The 20,455-nt window shown below is 32.3% G+C and overlaps 1 protein-coding gene and 1 long non-coding RNA gene across 2 annotated transcripts in view; one reads left to right on the forward strand and one right to left on the reverse strand.

Moving 5' to 3' along the window:
* Positions 1–20,455, reverse strand: part of LOC143044672 (Ig-like and fibronectin type-III domain-containing protein 2) — a 165,547-nt gene that overhangs the window by 35,042 nt on the left and 110,050 nt on the right. The window contains exons 27-34 of the mRNA XM_076216735.1: positions 18,709–18,966; positions 12,475–12,762; positions 11,250–11,309; positions 9,961–10,095; positions 9,344–9,502; positions 5,732–5,889; positions 3,247–3,385; positions 2,374–2,525 (exon numbers count right to left, since the gene is read on the reverse strand). Of these exons, the coding sequence (XP_076072850.1) occupies positions 2,374–2,525; positions 3,247–3,385; positions 5,732–5,889; positions 9,344–9,502; positions 9,961–10,095; positions 11,250–11,309; positions 12,475–12,762; positions 18,709–18,966 (1,349 nt within the window). The remainder of the gene's footprint in view (positions 1–2,373; positions 2,526–3,246; positions 3,386–5,731; positions 5,890–9,343; positions 9,503–9,960; positions 10,096–11,249; positions 11,310–12,474; positions 12,763–18,708; positions 18,967–20,455) is intronic.
* LOC143044675 (uncharacterized) lies at positions 19,578–20,350 on the forward strand. Its single transcript, XR_012968754.1, has 2 exons — positions 19,578–19,642; positions 19,994–20,350. It is a non-coding gene; the product is annotated as an uncharacterized LOC143044675 (long non-coding RNA).

Below are 20,455 nucleotides of genomic sequence, written 5' to 3' on the forward strand. Positions count from 1 at the left end.
ATTTTTGCTTATCGCATATAAACTTGGAAAATAAAAAACACGGCGTATTTTTTTCAAAGAAGCTTAAATGATCTAGAAGATCTAGTAAAGTACCGGGACCCTTTGAGTTTCTATGGAATTTGTGTCTTCTTTGAATAGCAGAATCCTTTCACAAATACGTAAATATCAACCATATAACTAGTTTTTGGGAAAATTGTTTTGAAAAAAATGCGTATCTAATACTATTTTGCGGGTCAACTTAATTGTACATGTATGCATAAACAAATAAATACAAGGAAGGTCTTGTTGTCATATTAGCGGTATAGGCTACTTTTGCATACATGTAAATGTTTCTGATATCAAAATTGCAATTTACACCATTCGTAGATCATTCGTACACATCGACAAAAAAATCATTAAATTACTTTTGAGGGCATATCTACATCAAAAGATAGGGATTTGATAACAAGAGTTTACTATAATCACTTCTAGAGGTCACATATATATAATGATTTCCGACATCTTCTTTTTACTCATAACGCATTGTTTAAAGAATTAAGTTTTATAAAAATAAAGAGATGTGGTCTTGAGTGCAAATGAAAAAAAAACACTATTGTTTTAATTATTAAGTATTCAAAATATGTATTTCTTTTAAGAATAAAATCTTAATGTCGATCCAACTGCTGAGGGGGGATAGGAGGGGTCCTGATCCCGAAATCCCAGGCTTAAAAACACGAAATCCCGAGGTCCCGAATTTAAATAAAGTAAATCCTGAATTCCAGAAATTCGAAAACAAGAATTCCCGGATCCCAAAAGGGTCAATCCCGAAATCCCGAGCTTAAAAACACCCAATGCCGGAGTCCCGATAAAGGTCATATCCCCCCTCACTGCTAGCAGCTTTTATATCTCTAGATAGATTATTATAATTGATCATTAAACAAGGAATAATTAACCAGTCATATTTTCAAAAACTCTTCGTTCGCACAATTTTATTTTGAAAATTGGAACGGTAATTAATTTATTAACGATACTATAATTTAACATTTTACACTATTCGGGTACTTGCTTACTGTGACGTCACTGAAAGCACTCTTTTTGATGACGTCACATACAAAACGTTACATGTTCAAAATAAAATGACATTGTTGCTTATTTAAATACAGTTGTGTTTAATGTTGTTTTTAAAACATGTAAATATTTATACAAAGAATAAAAGTACATTTCTCGATGAAAACGATTAGAAGTGTTATCATAGATAATATTGTCTACTGCTTTACGTTTGTTGCTTCAACGGTTACATTTTATATAAGAATAAAATAAAGCCACATCAAAATATGCACGCCGTTATTTATTTTTGCAATTCTGAATTCGATGCAGAAACAATATGGTTTTATGTGAATTATATTGGATATGTTATATGTGTGTAGGCATGAACACTATAAACTTACCAATTGCAGCTTTAGAATTAATATCAAAGATGGGTCTGGTTTTAAACTTTGCAGCATCATGATGGACTTTTCCTGATTTGATAGCATTCATACTTCCACATTCGCAAAGAATATACATAATAAAACCTAAACCACAATTTGTCTTAGTCACTATGTCTGTAATATGCAAGGTGCTCCCACAGTCGGTGCATCCTGCTTTCAAATCTTTTGAAACTTGGTATGGCTCAAATATCCGTCTTTCTCCTGGTAGCCAGATAGACTGGTATGTGTCCGTAGCTTCTGTGTTTTTTGTATGATCGGCAACATTTCTATCGGAAACGAGTTCAGATAACTGTACACGTCTTTCTTTCTCCTGTTGTCGTACAAAGCGACCCTTAAATCGAGCCATCATGGCCGCTATAGTATATCGGCGCCGACGTCTTTTAAAATGTTTCGCGGAAAAATTGACGCACGTCATAGAAAAAAACGAAACAAAGGCGTCGCAAGGCGGAATGCGCAGAAACAATAGAGGGATTTGTCTTTAAGAAGAATAGACACCTTAATATACATTCTACCACTGTATCAAGTGTGATAAAATAATTATTCACTCCAGACACTCAACTTTTCAAATCTATAACTCAAAGATCGCAAAGGTTTTTAAATATTTAAAATTAAACTGTCCAAAGTGGATAAATATGATTTTGCACAATTATATGGATGGTGGAGTTAATCCTCCTATTTCTAATTATGTGCTAAATGATGTTGTCTTTCTATATGAAGTCATAAAGAGATGAACAAGGCAAAAATTAAAGAAAAATCAACAGAAAAAGAATAAAAGTGGAATAGACACAAATTGTTTCCACATTTGTTGTTAGAGACATTATTAAATATGGTAAATCTCTTGGAATCAATCTGTATTTTGACATACAGCAACACCACTTTTATTCAAAATATACTATATTCTTACTTCATTTGGGATTTTATTTTCTATTCCAATTTTATAAAAGACAACATAATCAGCTATGTTAGCAATATACTCTGGAGCAGTCCATGTCAGTTCTATGGTATTCCCAGTTATAGCTCCGGCCTGCAGATCTTTTGGAGCCAACGGTAGAAAATCTTTAAAATTTAAAAAAAAAATGAATTATAAAACAACATTGATTATATTAATTAATGATTATAGATAAAAATATACTGTCTGCACTCATATATATGTGTTGACTGTATGTAATTTAAATAGGATAATAAAATAAAATTGAGAATGGAAAAGGGGAATATGTCAAAGAGACAACATCCCCACCACAGAGCAGATTATAGCTGAAGGCCACCAATGGGTCTTCAATCAACTAGAAAATCACTCACCCAGAGATGAGCCTTTGATGTACACATTACAATCAATCAATACACTAAATATAGTTGACCTATTGCTTATAGTATCTAAGAAACAAACTTAACCAGGAAAACTTAACATTAACCGATGAACTATGAAAATGAGGTCAAGGTCAGATGATACCTTCCAGACAGACATATACACCTTACAAGGTTTCCTTTTTCTTATTTGATGGTTATTTCTTCCAAACATGGGCTTTGCTCATTGTTGAAGGACAAACAGTGACCTAAAATTATTAATTTGTGGATCATTCGGTCTCATGTGAAGAGTTGTCTCATTGGCAATCATACCACATCTTCTTTTTTATATATACTCCAAAAAATTTAACACAAAGCCATATGATATATGTAAAACATTCTCCCTGAATGTTCTCCTCATTGTATCAGATCGAGTTACTTCAACAATTACATAAATGGTACATGCAATTGGTATCTGATGGTATTCACTAACCTGATACGGTAAGTGGAGCACGAGGTCCAGCTGGTAAACTGTTTCCATGAGAGTTACCTGCAGTTACCCAGATGTAATATGAAATACCATTGCTTTCTTGTGGTATCTTTATTGAGTTGATATTTGTTATTGTTTTATCCTGTAAGTATAAAAAATGAAATTACATGGTTCTGTTTAAAGATATCTGTATTTGTGTATCTTACATCATGATGCATGTAGCTGCTATATATACCATTTACACATTAAAATGTGGATTCATTATCAATAGTGTGCATACCTGCCAACTTTCACGATTTAGGCGTGTATGTCACGATTTTGACCCTTTGTCACGATTGCACGATCGTGATCGTGAAAAACCCTCTAAAACACGATTTTGTGAAAATCTACACGAAAAATATGATGGTTCCCGATTTTGAACTGTGTCCAAGGAAGACATTCGTGTTCAGCCAATCAAATTCTATGTTTCTTATGATCAAATTAATCAGCCAATCAAAAACGTTCGCTCTCAAGAAAATTCTAACATCCTAGATTTTGAACTTGTGTTGAATTCCTCTGTTTTTTAAAATCGTGAACATGGCAAATGGTTTTTCACCTGAAAGGAGGTTCTTACACAGAATAAGAATAAAAGCATGGCTGATTGACAAACTTCAATGATGCAGTACTACCATAAAGATAATAAATAGTAGTTTATTCACTAATTTATTGATATTACACTTGCTGTAACAAATGTTATTTATGTATTTAATTAAAATACCAAATCATTTAATGTACTATTCTTTATTTTTCACATGGACAAAACAAAAAAACCCACATGAGGAATCCCTTAAATGAGGGACTTGCCTTAGTCAAGGGGTCATTTTACTTCTGTGAAAAATAAAAATGAAAAATGTAGATTTTTATTTAACTTACATGTAAAAATGGGAAATTCTGACATTATATTTAGAACTACTTTTCTAAATGTTGGGTCCAATTATTTTGAAAAATAAAGAAGATATACATGATATATTAGGCCAAGAACATACCAAAATTATTGGACATGTGTTGACCATATTATACCAGATAGATCATAAGATGTATAATTCTTTGGGAAAAATTTCTTCAAATAATATGAATATGTGCTCATTTTTACTAAAAAAGTGGTTTTTAATGTCCTTACATTGAGGGGATACCCCTAGGTGTTGTTCCCAACCTGATAAAGGTCTTTCTTTGTGCATTATTTTAAATTGGAAAAGTCAACAATTATTTAATATCCTTAAACATGAAATTAATTCCTGGTCTTGCAGCTACATGTTCATCTTTTCTACTGATATATAATAACTAGAATCATGCAAATAAACTTAAGAAAAAGGCATGTAAGCTCATCTTACAAATATGACACTTTTTCTATACCACAAAACAGCACACGCAAAATAGTTGTTGCAAAGAATTGTAACCCTTGAAATTGTTGTCGCGCACTAAATCCCCAATGGGCACTTTCAAAACTTGGCAGGTATGAGTGTGGCGTAAAGCAAACAACAATCAATCAATCAATAGTGTCATTTTGTAAGTAAAGACAGAAAAGTATTTTTTTTTTCATTTTCCTATACCGGTATATATTTGCAAAATTATAAATAAATACATACACAGGACTAAATTCTATATGAATGAATATGTTTTCACTTAATTTTGAACAAGTTTAACTTTTACTAACTATAATATAAAACTAACAAATATCAATTCTTATTGGGTATATGAAGCCAACAATTACCAACAAAACAAATGTAACTAGACAGGCATTAGATTGGAATGCACAGGGCCATCGTAAAAGAGGGCGACCAAAATCCACATGGCGCAGAGATCTAACATCTGATCTACAGAAAATTGGAAAAACATGGGGAGAAGCAAAGAAAATAGCCAAGGACAAGAAAAGATGGAAAGCTACTATGGTCGCCCTATGTACCCCATGGGAGGAAGTGGAGGAAGTGGATTAAGTCAAGTAAGTCAAGCTAACACTCAGGTTAAATAATCGAATATAAATGCCCAACCCATGGTTAAATGAAAACAAATCTACGGCTGCCATGAATTATTTCTTAAACAATGCAGACTCAATAAAATATATCAGCATTTCAACCTCGTGCAATTTGTTTTTTCTAGGTTTGTTTAATTTCATGTTATTATGATGAAGATTTTAGGTTAAATAAATAAGGAATGTGTCCATGGAACAGATGATGCCCCCGCTTGCATATCATATAAAGTTATGAAGGGTCATAACTGACAAAATGGTAAAAGTGATGCTACCCAAATTTGAACTTGATTTGTGTTTTGTGGTAATAGTTATTTTGCATTAGATTAATAATATTTGATAGAGGCAAACTAAAGTTAAAAACTGGAAACAAAAAAATGCAGCAATTTTACCATCATATATTGTGGTAATAGACAGGCTTTAATACAGATCTACATGATTGCTAACCAACTGTACCATTCTATTCCATGGCAATAAACTTACAACAGTGATGTGTTGCACAGTGGCGTCCCTGGAACTGTTGTAGTAGATATCATATTCAGTCACTTCTGCAGTACCATTCTTAGGTGGGTCCCAGTAAACATGGATCCTATCACTTTCTTGAACAACTCGAACATTCCAAGGTGCATATGGAATAAGTACTGAAATATAAAATAACTTCTTTTATCTAATATACAATGCTGAATAAAATAATAAGAGGACATGGTATGATTGCCTATGAAACAACTATAAACCAGAGATGAAATGTCATAGAATAAGGTCACCTTTCTTGTGGTCAATGATAACTCTTTGGACAATGCAATATCAAATTATTATTTTCCAACAATTTTGGGACATTTTTCACAAATAATATTATGACAGAACTGTTAAACTGGGTTTTCAAGAACTTATTTAAATATTTTTAATGGTAAATATTTTTTTTTGTAAAAGCCTAATTGTACATAGATTTGAATATAACTAATATCAATAAAATAGAGAATGGAAATTGGGAATGTGTCAAAGAAACAACAACCCAGACTAAAGCGCAGAAAACAGCCGTAGTCCACCAATTAGTCTTCAATGCAGTTAGAAAATCATACACCCTGAGATGGGCCTCAGCTAGCCCCTAAATAAATGTGTTCTAGTTCAGAGAAAATGGACTTCATACTAAACTCCAAAACATATAAATGAACTAAAATTAAAAAAAAAAAATACAAGACTTACAAAGGTCAGTGGCTCCTGACTTAAGATAGGCACATAAATGCATTCGAGTTAAAACTTGTTTTGTGAGATCTCAACCCTCCCCCTATACCTCTAGCCAATGTAGAATAAAGAATCACACAGTAATTTACAAAACTCAGTTTAAAAAAAAGTCTGATTCCAATGTCAGAATAGGTAATTAAAGAAACAAAGCAAAATGACGATAATACATTATAACAAGGACTACCAGCAGTTACTGACATGCCAGCTCTACCTCAATTAAACTGATTGAAAGATTATGTCTTTATCATATAAAAATCAAGCACAATCCTTCCCTCTAGCTGGTTTAGTATCATTCAATTATAAAATATATGTGAACCAGGTGCTCCGCAGGGCGCAGCTTTATACGACCGCAGAGGTCGAACCCTGAACAGTTGGGGCAAGTATGGACAAAACATTCAAGCGTGATACAGCTCTGAATTTGGATTGTGATCAAATTTTTGACATTACATGGTTTTTTTTTACACAAAACAAATGTCAAGATTTTACAAATCAATTAAAGATTTCTTCTTCAAACTTTTTAAATCTAAAATTAAATAGTTGACACAGCATAGGTTTCTGACACAGAATGAATGTGGTCTAATGAACTTAAAAGTTTTTTTTTTGCCTTTGAGCAATTCACTATGCTGTTGAATATTAATCCTCTCAAAAAATGTTTGAAGAAATTTTCTTTTTATTTATGAAATCTGAAATCGAGAAAAATTTAAACCCCCCCCCCCCTTTTTTTTCACATGCCCGCTTCCCTTTTTCCAAAACTGATATCAATTCAAATTTCTAATGGAGTTTGCAACAATAACTACTCTTTTAAATACATCATAAAATATTAAAATGTAAAATAAAGTGTTTGTTATCACTGAATGGTAAAGATTGGTTGGTAGTAAAAGTGAATATACATTGTTTATTGTATAAAACAATAAAAAAAACTTCATCAGCAACATTTTATATTGGCAAATTTCCAATGAAGTTATTTACATAAAGTTATTGGCAAATAAAAATAGAAAATGACATCATAGTCATGTCTGGCAAATGTCCAACATACATTATCTAAAAACATTTTAGATAAGATAAGGAAAAAAAGCTTCATCAGCAACATTTTATATTGGCAAATTTCCAATGAAGTTATTTACATAAAGTTATTGGCAAATAAAAATTTCCAACATATATTATCAACTACTATTCTATACAAAGAAAGATAACTCCAATTGAAAATTAATTGCTATTGCACAATATTGTGCAATTAGATATTTCTTGCTATTGTGCAATACTGTGCAATTGAAAATTTCTTGCTATTGCACAATACTTGATATGGAATCCTGATTTGGACCAACTTGAAAACTGGGCCCATAATCAAAAATCAAAGTACATATTTAGATAAATCATATCAAATAAGCCCAAGAATTTAATTTTTGTTAAAATCAAACTTAGTTTAATTTTGGACCCTTTGGACCTTAATGTAGACCAATTTGAAAACTGGACCAAAAATTAAGAATCTACATACACAGTTAGATTTGGCATATCAAAGAACCCCAATTATTCAATTTTTGATGAAAACAAACAAAGTTTAATTTTGGACCCCAATTTGGACTAACTTGAAAACTAGGCCAATAATTAAAAATCTAAGTACATTTTTAAATTCAGCATATCAAAACCCCAAGGATTTAATTTTTGTTAAAATCAAACTAAGTTTAATTTTGGACCCTTTGGACCTTAATGTAGACCAATTTGAAAACGGGACCAAAAATTAAGAATCTACATACATAGTTAGATTCGGCATATCAAAGAACCCCAATTATTCAATTTTTGATGAAATCACACAAAGTTCAATTTTGGACCCTTTGGGCCCCTTATTCCTAAACTGTTAGGACCAAAACTCCCAAAATCAATCCCAACCTTCCTTTTGTGGTCATAAACCTTGTGTTAAAATTTCATTGATTTCTATTCACTTTTACTAAAGTTAGAGTGCGAAAACTAAAAGTATTCGGACGACAACGACGACGATGACGACAACGACGACGCAGACGACGACGCCAATGTGATAGCAATATACGACCAAAAAATTAAAATTTTTGCATTTATAAAAACATAACCTGTATCATGCCAAAAACTGGTTTTAAAATAAATATGTTTATTTCTGATGCAAAGACCCTAAGAGTGAATCAACATCAATACCAAAATATGTCATCCTTAATGACCTAATAACAGTATCGTAACTATATCCCTTCCGAATAAGTCTGTTGAAAGGTTTGGTTAGCTTTTGGGGTGAATGCTGAAATTTTTGTGCTTTGTGAAGAATATTACCATAAAAGATTGGATGTGAAATACCTGAACATATAAGATGTCTGCATGTTGATTTCTATTTACAAATGATGTCCTTGTACTGATAATAAAATTTAGTAAATGTTTTGACTAGTTTGTGGTATCCAAAACCCTGGTGTAATAATTTTTCAATTAATGTTTACTCTATATGCCTATTTTACTGTTTAATACCAAATACATAGGCTTCTTGTTACCAATTGCATATGTTCTCTGAATCCCTTTTGTTTGTATGTATATACAAAATAGAAACCCTTTTACAAAAACAAGACTTTTGAGGTAAATTATATTTTAGTGTTGACATCCATCTTAAAATATAAGAAATAGCGAAGTCAAAGTTTTTGTATGAGACACCCCAAAAATCTTCCAATTCACAAATTAAAGTAGTGTTTATTAATGTGTAAATTAATGTGTTTCTATTTTTTACAATAGTCCAAAGCCATACTGCATAGAAACTTATAAAAGACATGACAATTTAAATGCCAAACAGAGGACAATTTTCAAGCAGGACAAAACTATTGGAAATAGAATTGGTGTTCTTACTTCTTCCTTGTTCTATACATTCCATAATATCTGTAGCCTCATCAACACAGGTTAATAGTGATGCTATATCTGACAAATCTGGTGTGGAACCTTGACAAAAAGTCTGACAGTAGGGCTTTATACCTCGTTTATCACAACACTCACTATGGTCTTTTCCATCTACAATAAAGTTAAACAATAATTATTATACACCAACAACATTGCTATAATGTAGCCAAATGTCTGCCAAATTTATTCAACAACATACTGCACTTCTGCTGTTAACAATGTTAGTGTTAAAAGTAAGTCATTAAACAATGAAAAATGCTTTGTTTTTCGATATTCTTTATCATCAATTTCATACACATCCTCAACACTATAGAAGAAATTATTATGGTACATTGAAAAAACAACAAGTTTCTTGGAAGTGTTGAAGTAAACTGGATTTACTGTAAGAAAACATTGATTGAACATGATTTGATGAAAGCTATACGTGTGGTGGACAGCTGTGAAGGATTAGGAACCCCTGAAGATGGAATTATTGTACTCCTACTGAGAGATTCACATGTATGCAAAGCAAATGCTTCACTTTAAAACTTTGGTATCAAAATCTTTATGCAATTAATCATCATATTTACCTGCAGCACAGCTAGCAAAAACTGGTAGAAGTTGTAAACATTCAGCATATTTATCCTCAGAAATCACAGCAAAGTCTAATGTAAAATCACATAACTCCATACAAACACCTCTAACACCACCTCTGACACAACAATCTGGAATAAATATTCTCACTTAATTTATGTATTTATGAAACCGCAGACAGATAAAGTACACTTGCATCTTTATAAAACAATAAACTATAGGTATAATGTGGATTCATTTATTTTCGTGGGTATCAATTTTCGTGGATAGAGAAAAAAAGACGTTTCGTGGTATACGTAAATTTGTGGATCGCTGATTACACCAAAAAATTAGATACGTAATTCGAGGATTTCTTTTTGATTTAGGAGATCATACAACCTCCTTGGTTTGATCAATAATAAAACAAAACAAAAAAGAAGGAATTCATTGAAAAAGCTCGCTTGGTCATTCTAGGTTAAAGTGTTCATTGATAACTTCGATTACAATAATGGACAGAGACAACTAATTATTTGTTTGTTTTACAATTTATAAATTCTTGTCTGAATTCTATAAGGAATTTTAAACTTTATGATTGAAAGCTCATTTCCCTAATCACGATATAATAAACAGTGATATAAGTATAAGGTGTGAAAATAAATGTTGCTGTCATAAACAATATTACCTATGGGCAATATCCCCGTACTTAATTCTATTGATGTTTAATCACTGGTAAACCAAACTATGACACGGTAATTAACAACTGGCAGTTATTTTCCATGATAAGTTTTAATCAATTTTAAAAAGTAAATTATCACTGATATTAGATATATTTATTATAGATTTAATCAAAACACTTGTATATTCTTTCAATAAAAAACACGTGTTATGTTACAATGTTTATCGCTAGTCAACACTATACTAGAACTGCATAACATAACCGGAAATAAACATCCGACTCAATACACATTTCTCGGGATTATTCTTCGTTGAATTCTTAAATTCGTGGTTCGCGGTTACCCACGAAATCCACAAAAATTGGTATACCACGAATAAAAATGAATCCACAGTAATGTTGATTCATTTCTTTTTGTGGACACCAATTTTTGTTGATGAAGGAAACCTTGCATGTTCATGGACATTAAATTTCATGGTTTTTTCTTTATACAAGCATGTAGAAAATTTGTCATTGTTAAATATTTAATTTCGTTGTTCACCTATACCCAAGAAATCCACGAAAAATTTGTATCAATGAATAATGATGAATCCACAGTATAGGTATAATGTTTATTATTAATTATTGTCTCACCTGTTACATTTCCAGCCACTGGAGTTGGAGGACTTGGAGGAGTAGGAGGAATATAGTCACCTGAAAGACAAAAAATGGAATCAATTACTGGTAGGTTTAACGAAGGTTAATAACTATTGTGAATATTGAATATGACAAATCAACATAAATAATATAAAATAATGAAATCTGGTATGTTTGCAAATGAGACAACTAACTATTTTAAGATTGGTATTAGTAGGAGTTGCTAAAAGTATCGATTGTAAAAAATAGAGTTTGAGTTTGTTGAGTACAGGTCTGCAAAGTTACGCATTGAAATAAGACTAGTCAAAATGAAACAATAATGAAATTTCTGATGCTGTTCCAAATCCCTCATTTTTTATCAATGTCTGTAATTCTATAACAAGAGGATCCTACTCCAATGAGTATGTATCCCTGAAATGGCATTTCTGCCAAAAATTTATTAATGCAATGCAATAAGATTATTAAGTAAATAGAAGGTTGATGAATCTCAATGTTGAGCTTGTTTTTCCCTGTCAGATTGTCTCTGTCTAATATGATTTCAAGATTAGATAATTTCTATAGTAATGCATTTTACCCCTAGTTTTTGGTGGAGTTCTTGTTGCTTATTTTTTAGTTTTCTATGTTGTGTCATGTGTACTATTGTTTGTCTGTTTGTCTTTTTCATTTTTAGCCATGGCGTTGTCAGTTTATTTTCGATTTATGAGTTTGACTGTCCCTCTGGTATCTTTCGTCCCTCTTTTACCACAATTTATTTTTGATCGATTCATATGCCATTCACAACTTATGTAGTTTTCAATAAAATGGCTTTCTTTGCAAATTTAGTTATTCAAATATTTATCACTTTGCTGTTTATAAAACTTTTGATTTTTTGAAATGCTAAGGCTTTTCTACCTTTTAGCTTTGTTTGGCAAAACTTATAGAAATTTTTGGTCATCAACTTTGTTATCTATATGGGATTTATCATTTTTTATTAGAGCATCACTGATAGTCTTAAGCAGACGAAACACACGTTTGGCGCAAATATAAAATTTCAATTCTGGTATCTATGATGAGTTTATTTGCAACTTGAGAACCTGCTTACAACACGTCATTAATAAATTGCATAAATTGTCTTGATAGAATCTAAAGAATGTTAACCTCAATGCCCTCTGTTGTTTTTACTATCAAATGTAGAGATAGATCCTGGAAGTTATAGATAATAGTATAAAAGTTTATATCATACTCTGTAGTTTCAAGTATCCAACATCATATCCAAACTTGTTTGTACCATTACATTGGTATGTACCAAACATCTCTGAACGTATATTGTGGATCTGTAGTGTGTCTGACATGCTTCCATCAGCATTGAAAACAACATGTGCTGTAGTTGGATACCTTGCTGGGACAGGTTTCTCATCCTTTTTCCATGTCACTTGCAGTGGTAGACCATTAAATATACATTTCAGATAAGCCGTCTTTGCTGCATCTGGTTCTACATGTGCACCAAATACATGCAAAACTTCAGGTTTATCTACATAACAAAAACAAACAATAATTAGGTTACTGCCACCATAGTAGCATCAATGTGCTCCCAAGAAGAGACAAAACTGATTTTGATTATGTTGATTCATTCATTTTCGTGGGTACCAATTTTTGTGGATTAAGGAAAACTTGCATGATCATGGGTATTTAATTTCATGGTTTTGACAAAGTCTGCATACAAGCCTATAGAAAATTTTTTTTTCGTTCATCTGCGAAAGCCACAATAACAAGAGGCTCTCAAGAGCCTGAATCGCTCACCTTAATTCTTTTGGTTAAATCTCTCATCAATGATTATTTTGGCTTTTCAATTTATTTAAATGTTTTTTGGATCGTCTTATTTTCTTCAAAAGCCAAAAAAAATAATCATTTTCTCCTATGTTCTATTTTAGCCATAGGAGCTATGTTTCTTGACATACAAGGAAATAAAATATAAAATTTATACTAGATACTCTGAAACTCATTTAGCCTAAGTTTGGCTGAAATTGATACAGCAGTTTCAAAGGAGAAGATTTTTTAAAGTAAGTCAACATGATGAACAAATTGTGAAAAAAGTTTTTAAAGTGCAATAACTCCTTAAGGGGTCAATTGACAATTTTGGTCAAATTGACTTAATTGAAGATCTTACTTTGCTGAACATTATTGCTGTTTACAGTTTATTTCTATCTATAATTATATTCAAGATAATAAACAAAAACAGCAAAATTTCCTTAAAATTACCAATTCAGGGGCAGCAACCCAACAACAGGTTGTCTGATTCATCTGAAAATTTCAGGGCAGATAGATCTTGACCTGATAAATAATATTACCCCATGTCAGATTTGCTCTAAATGCTTTGGTTTTTGAGTTTTTAAGCCAAAAACTGCATTTGACCCTCATGTTCTATTTTTAGCAATGGCGACCATTTTTGTTGATAGATCATAACTTGGGATACAATTTACAAACTAAATACCCTAAGGAACATTCAATTAAAGTTTGGAAGTATTTGGCCCAGTAGTTTCAGAGGAGAAGATTTTTGTAAAAGATTACCAAGATTTACGAAAAATGGTTAAAAATTGACTATAAAGGGCAATAACTCCTAAAGGGGTCAACTGACCATTTCCGTCATGTTGACTTATTTGTAAATCTTACTTTGCTGAACATTATTCCTGCTTACAGTTTATCTCTATCTATAATAATATTCAAGATAATAACCAAAAACAGCAAAATTTCCTTAAAATTACCAATTCAGGGGCAGCAACCCAACAACGGGTTGTCTGATTCATCTGAAAATTTCAGGGCAGATAGATCTTGACCTGATAAACAATATTACCTATGTCAGATTTGCTCTAAATGCTTTGGTTTTTGAGTTATAAGCCAAAAACTGCATTTGACCCCTATGTTCTATTTTTAGCAATGGCGACCATGTTTGTTGATAGATCAAAACTTCGGAGACAATTTATAAATTAGATACCCTAAGGAACATTCAGTTAAAGTTTGAAAGTATTTGGCCCAGTAGTTTCAGAGGAGAAGATTCTTGAAATAGTTTACGACGACGACAGACGACGGACGACGACGGACACCAAGTGATGGCATAAGCTCACTTGTCCCTTCGGGACAGGTGAGCTAAAAATGAATCCACAGTAAATCTGGAGCTATAGCACTAGGTGAATATTTTGAATGAAATCAAATGCCATATGTAAGAGTTCATGTTTTAGGATTTTCTTGATCACAAATGCCCAATGAAAAAAAGTGGTATATATTTTATTCCTTATTATATTGCTTAATGTGTTGAATTCACTATCAAAAAATTATATACTATTTTTGCTGAATATCATTGAAATGTACATTACAACGAAAATCTCAATTAGTACAGTGATAAATAAACCAAACATTCCTTAGCATTATGTATCTTTATAAGACTAACATTTCAGAAGAACATTTTTGACCATTTTTTACAAGTGTATTCTTTTATACAACTACATGTAGTTGCTTGCTTTTCAGCAAATCTTGAAATGACTGCAATACATATCTTGCATAAAGTAGCAGCAATTGTAATAAGCCATGATAGTAAAAATCACTTGTTCTTAGAAACAGAAAGCAGTAACCTAACAAGGCAAATGTACATGTTTATTTTATCAGTCTCCTATGGTCATGATATGATAGAACCAGATGCTCCGCAGGGCGTAGCTTTATACGACCGCAGAGGTTGAACCCTGAACGGTTGGGGCAAGTATGGACACAACATTCAAGCTGGATTCAGCTCTAAATTTGGATTGTGATTAAATAGTTGACACAGCATAGGTTTCTGACACAGAATGAATGTGTTCTAATGAACTTAAAATTTTTGTTTTCTCTTAGAGCAATTCACTATGCTGTTGAATATTAATCCTCTCAAAAAAATGTTTGAAGAAATTTTCTTTTTTATTTATGAAATTTCAAATGAGAAAAATTGAACCCAATTTTTTTAATCACATCCCCCTTTCCCTTATTCCAAAACTAATCTCAATTAAAATTTCTAATGGAGTTTGCAACAATAACTACTCATTTAAATACATCATAAAATATTAAGATGTAAAAAAACTGCTTGTTATCACTGAATGGTAAAGATTATTTTAATTTATCAGTTGGTAGTAAAAAGTGAATATACATTGTATATTGTATATAACAAAGATTTAAGTTGATTCTGGACAAAGAAAGATAACTCCAATTAAAAAAAAATCTTGCTATTGCACAATATTTTGCAATTAGATATTTCTTGCTTACTATTCTGGACAAAGAAAGATAACTCTAATTAAAAAAAAATTTGCTATTTCACAATATTGTGCAATTAGATATTTCTTGCCATTGCGCAATACTGTGCAATTGAAAAGACTTACTTAATATAATAATTTTAGATCCTGATTTGGACCAACTTGAAAACTGGGCCCATAATAAAAAATCTAAGTACATTTTTGGATTCAGCATATCAAAGAACCCCAAGATTTCAATTTTTGTTAAAATCAGACTAAGTTTAATTTTGGACCCTTTGGACTTTAGTGTTGACCAATTTGAAAACAGGACCAAAAATGAAGAATCTACATACACAGTTAGATTTGGTATATCAAAGAACCCCATTTATTCAATTTTTGATGAAATCAAACAAAGTTTAATTTTGGACCCCGATTTGGACCAACTTGAAAACTGGGCCAATAATCAAGAATCTAAGTACATTTTTAGATTCAGCATATCAAAGAACCTAACTGATTCATTTTTTGTCAAAATCAAACTAAGTTTAATTTTGGACCCTTTGGACCTTAATGTAGACCAATTTGAAAACGGGACCAAAAGTTAAGAATCTACATACACAGTCATGACAGTTAGATTCGGCATATCAAAGAACCCCAATTATTCAATTTGGATGAAATCAAACAAAGTTTAATTTTGGACCCTTTGGGCCCCTTATTCTGTTGGGACCAAAACTCCCAAAATCAATACCAACCTTCCTTTTATGGTCATAAACCTTGTGTTTAAATTTCATAGATTTCTATTTACTTATACTAACGTTATGGTGCGAAAACCAAGAAAAATGCTTATTTGGGTCCCTTTTTGGCCCCTAATTCCTAAACTGTTGGGACCTAAACTTCTAAAATCAATACCAACCTTCCTTTTGTAGTCATTAACATTGTGTTTAAATTTCATTGATTTCTATTTACTTAAACTAAAGTTATTGTGCGAAAACCAAGAATAATGCTTATTTGGGCCCTTTTTTGGCCCCTAATTCCTAAACTGTTGAAACATAAACTCCCAAAATCAATCCCAACTGTTCTTTTGTGGTCATAAACCTTGTGTCAAAATTTCATAGATTTCTAAAATTTCTTAAACTAAAGTTATAGTGCGAAAACCAAGAAAATGCTTATTTGGGCCCTTTTTGGCCCCCAATTCCTTAAATGTTGGACCAAAACTCCCAAAATCAATACCAACCTTCCTTTCGTGGTCATAAACCTTGTGTTAAAATTTCATAGATTTCCATTCACTTTTACTAAAGTTAGAGTGCGAAAACTAAAAGTATTCGGACGACGACGACCACGACGACGACGACGACGACGCAGACGACGACGCCAACGTGATAGCAATATACGACGAAAAATTTTTCAAATTTTGCGGTCGTATAAAAATTAAGAAAATTTTCTCACAACCATCATAAACTTCATTTTTCAGCTGGATAACTATCTTACATTTCAATCCATATTTGACTTTACTTGAAAAGCAGTCATAGGGCCTGAGACTGGCACTAAGCCAGAGATTTGCAAAAATTGAATTAAACAAGAGTGCACACGCTGAAATGTCTCGCCTTCTATACTAATCACTGATATTATGTTGATAGTCCTTAGTATAAAGCTAAGCTTTATAACAACTGACACATAAACTTAACATTAACCAAGATAACTAAACATAGACCAATGAACCTTGAAAATGAGGTCAAGGTCAGATGAACCATGCCAGGCAGACATGTACAGCTAACAATGCTTCTATACAACATATATAGTTGACTTATTACTTATATAGTTTAAGAAAAATAGACCAAAACACAAAAACTTAACACTGTGCAATGAACCGTGAAAATGAGGTCACGATCAAATAAAACCTGTGCGACTGACATAAAGATCATAAAATATTTCCATACACCAAATATAGTTGACCTATGGCATATAGTATTAGATAAAAACTTTGACCACTGAACCATGAAAATGAGGTCAAGGTCACATGACATCTGCCCGCTAGACATGTACACCTTACAATAGTTCCATACAACAAATATAGTAGACCTATTGCATATAGTATGAGAAAAACAGACCAAAACACAAAAATTTAACTTTGACCACTGAACCATGAAAATGTGGTCAAGGTCACATGACATCTGCCCGCTAGACATGTACACCTTACAATCGTTCCATACAACAAATATAGTAGACCTATTGCATATAGTATGAGAAAAACAGACCAAAACACAAAAATTTAACTATGACCACTGAACCATGAAAATGAGGTCAAGGTCACATGACATCTGCCCGCTAGACATGTACACCTTACAATCGTTCCATACAACAAATATAGTAGACCTATTGCATATAGTATGAGAAAAACAGACCAAAACACAAAAATTTAACTTTGACCACTGAACCATGAAAATGAGGTCAAGGTCACATGACATCTGCCCGCTAGACATGTACACCTTACAATCGTTCCATACAACAAATATAGTAGACCTATTGCATATAGTATGAGAAAAACAGACCAAAACACAAAAATTTAACTATAACCACTGAACCATGAAAATGAGGTCAAGGTCAGATGACACCTGCCAGTTGGACATGTACACCTTACAGTCCTTCCATACACTGAATATACTAGCCCTATTGCTTATAGTATCTGAGATATGGACTTGACCACCAAAACTTAACCTTGTTCACTGATCCATGAAATGAGGTCGAGGTCAAGTGAAAACTGTCTGACAGACATGAGAACCTTGCAAGGTACGCACATATCAAATATAGTTATCCTATTACTTATAATAAGAGAGAATTCAACATTACAAAAAATTTGAACTTTTTTTTCAAGTGGTCACTGAACCATGAAAATGAGGTCAAGGACATTGGACATGTGACTGACGGAAACTTTGTAACATGAGGCATCTATATACAAAGTATGAAGCATCCAGGTCTTCCACCTTCTAAAATATAAAGCTTTTAAGAAGTTAGCTAACGCCGCCGCCGCCGTAGCCGCCGCCACCATAGCCGCCGCCGGATCACTATCCCTATGTCGAGCTTTCTGCAACAAAAGTTGCAGGCTCAACAAAAACCTGCATTCTTTTATTGTATTTGGATAATTTTACATGGCCAGTAATACTTGTAAATTTATTAAAATTGTTATACACCTTTTGATTTTGACAAAACATAAGATGTCTAGAATGACTCACATCTGACCATAAGTTGTAATGTTTTGACCACTGTATCGACAGCATTAGGTGTCTGTTTGACAGTACATGTATACTCTCCAGCATCGTCTTTACTGACTATATCAATGTCCAACTCTCTGTCAGTGGTTTTGACATTAGTTTTGAATGATATTGACACTGTAGCTTCTGGTGCACCAAACACTTCACATAATAGTCTTACTGCACTTCCTGAATCTATAACTTTATGAGGTCGGATATAGAAGTTCACTTCAAATTTATCTGTAAAATTAAAAAAAATATGTTTCACATGTTATATATAACTCTCATTTGTTTTGTTGAGCTGCTAATTTTCTATATGAATTGATTACTTTTGACTTACATTACAAATCTATTAAATATCAACGAGTTGAGCTGAGCTCACTAATGATTCTGTGTTATAACATAGTATATCATTCTCACATTGAGCTTGATACAAAATACTCTGATTTGTAGTTTCTGAACAAAAGTTATGAAACAGAAGAAACATGGAATGGATGTCTATTATTTTATTCATTTCTATGCTGAGTATATCTTTACTAGAAGAGACTATATGGTTATTGTAAAGTTTCTGAATATTATTATTTTGTAACCAAGAATAGCTAAAAGGTTTCATGTGGTAGATAATAATGAAATCAAAGGTTTGTTCATACATGTCAAGTGACATGATATTCGCTTGTAATACACGCTTTTTCAACCGGTTTACACGCGAGGATAACCCATTTTGTCACATGGCGTGTACACGCTTTTCACCACTTTACACGCAATTACACGCTTTTTCGTTCTTTTCATTTTTGGGTCAATAGTGATATCGCTAATCTCGGGTTTTTTCATTATTCGGCGATAAATACCGAAAAATTTCGAAGTAATTGTTTGGCTGCCACATTGTTTATTTTTCTATATGGACAAACAGTAAAAGGTAAGTAGTTTGTAATTAGTTTTAACGATTTTGTGACTTTCTTTCAAATTCACTTTATAGAGGAAATGTGCTCAGAAAGAGGTCACTTTCAGGGCCTGTACCGTCGTCTAAAGTGCCGATAGTTAACCCAAAACGATGTCAAGATTCAAGATTTATAAATTATATTTTGGAGTTCGAGTTTAAATGATCGAGTGACAAGTAACGCATAATTTGTGCATTCTATGTTGCAATGATGAAAAAAAAAACAATACATGTGAGAGGAGAAATACAATGTAGCTATTTAAATTTGCATTTAACATGTTTATCTAATGGAAATCAAATTAATAAAACATTTTTCTTTTTCAATTTCAGTTTCAAATCTAGCCAACACGGCAACAGATTTCTACAGGCCATGGGGATAAAAATTTCACAGAACTGTTGGATCAGCTCTCATAGTACAGCTTTCTTCTGATGAACTACCCAGTTTGAACCAGGCAATAGCAATAGGTGCAATGGCAGAGATAATAGATGACATTTTACATTGCCAAAAAAAACCCAAAACATTATGACATTCTTTCAAATCTTGATGAAGCTAATTCAGTCAAATATCAATTCCTACTGTGGGAGAGCCTTTTCAATTATAAAGAAATTGACACTGAATTCTGATCAGAACTTGACTATGTTACATTTGTATTGTGTGCTGTTATCAAATAAATGTAACTAAACTTGCCGAAACTGGCAGTTGTTTTGAATATGTGCCTAGTGGTGGTGCTTTAAAAGCAACATATCAGACCACTGTTTAATACAATAAAAGTTCACAGTAGAGTATATATT

The sequence above is a fragment of the Mytilus galloprovincialis genome, chromosome 9 (genome assembly GCF_965363235.1).
Source record: "Mytilus galloprovincialis chromosome 9, xbMytGall1.hap1.1, whole genome shotgun sequence".
Lineage (NCBI taxonomy): Eukaryota > Metazoa > Mollusca > Bivalvia > Mytilida > Mytilidae > Mytilus > Mytilus galloprovincialis.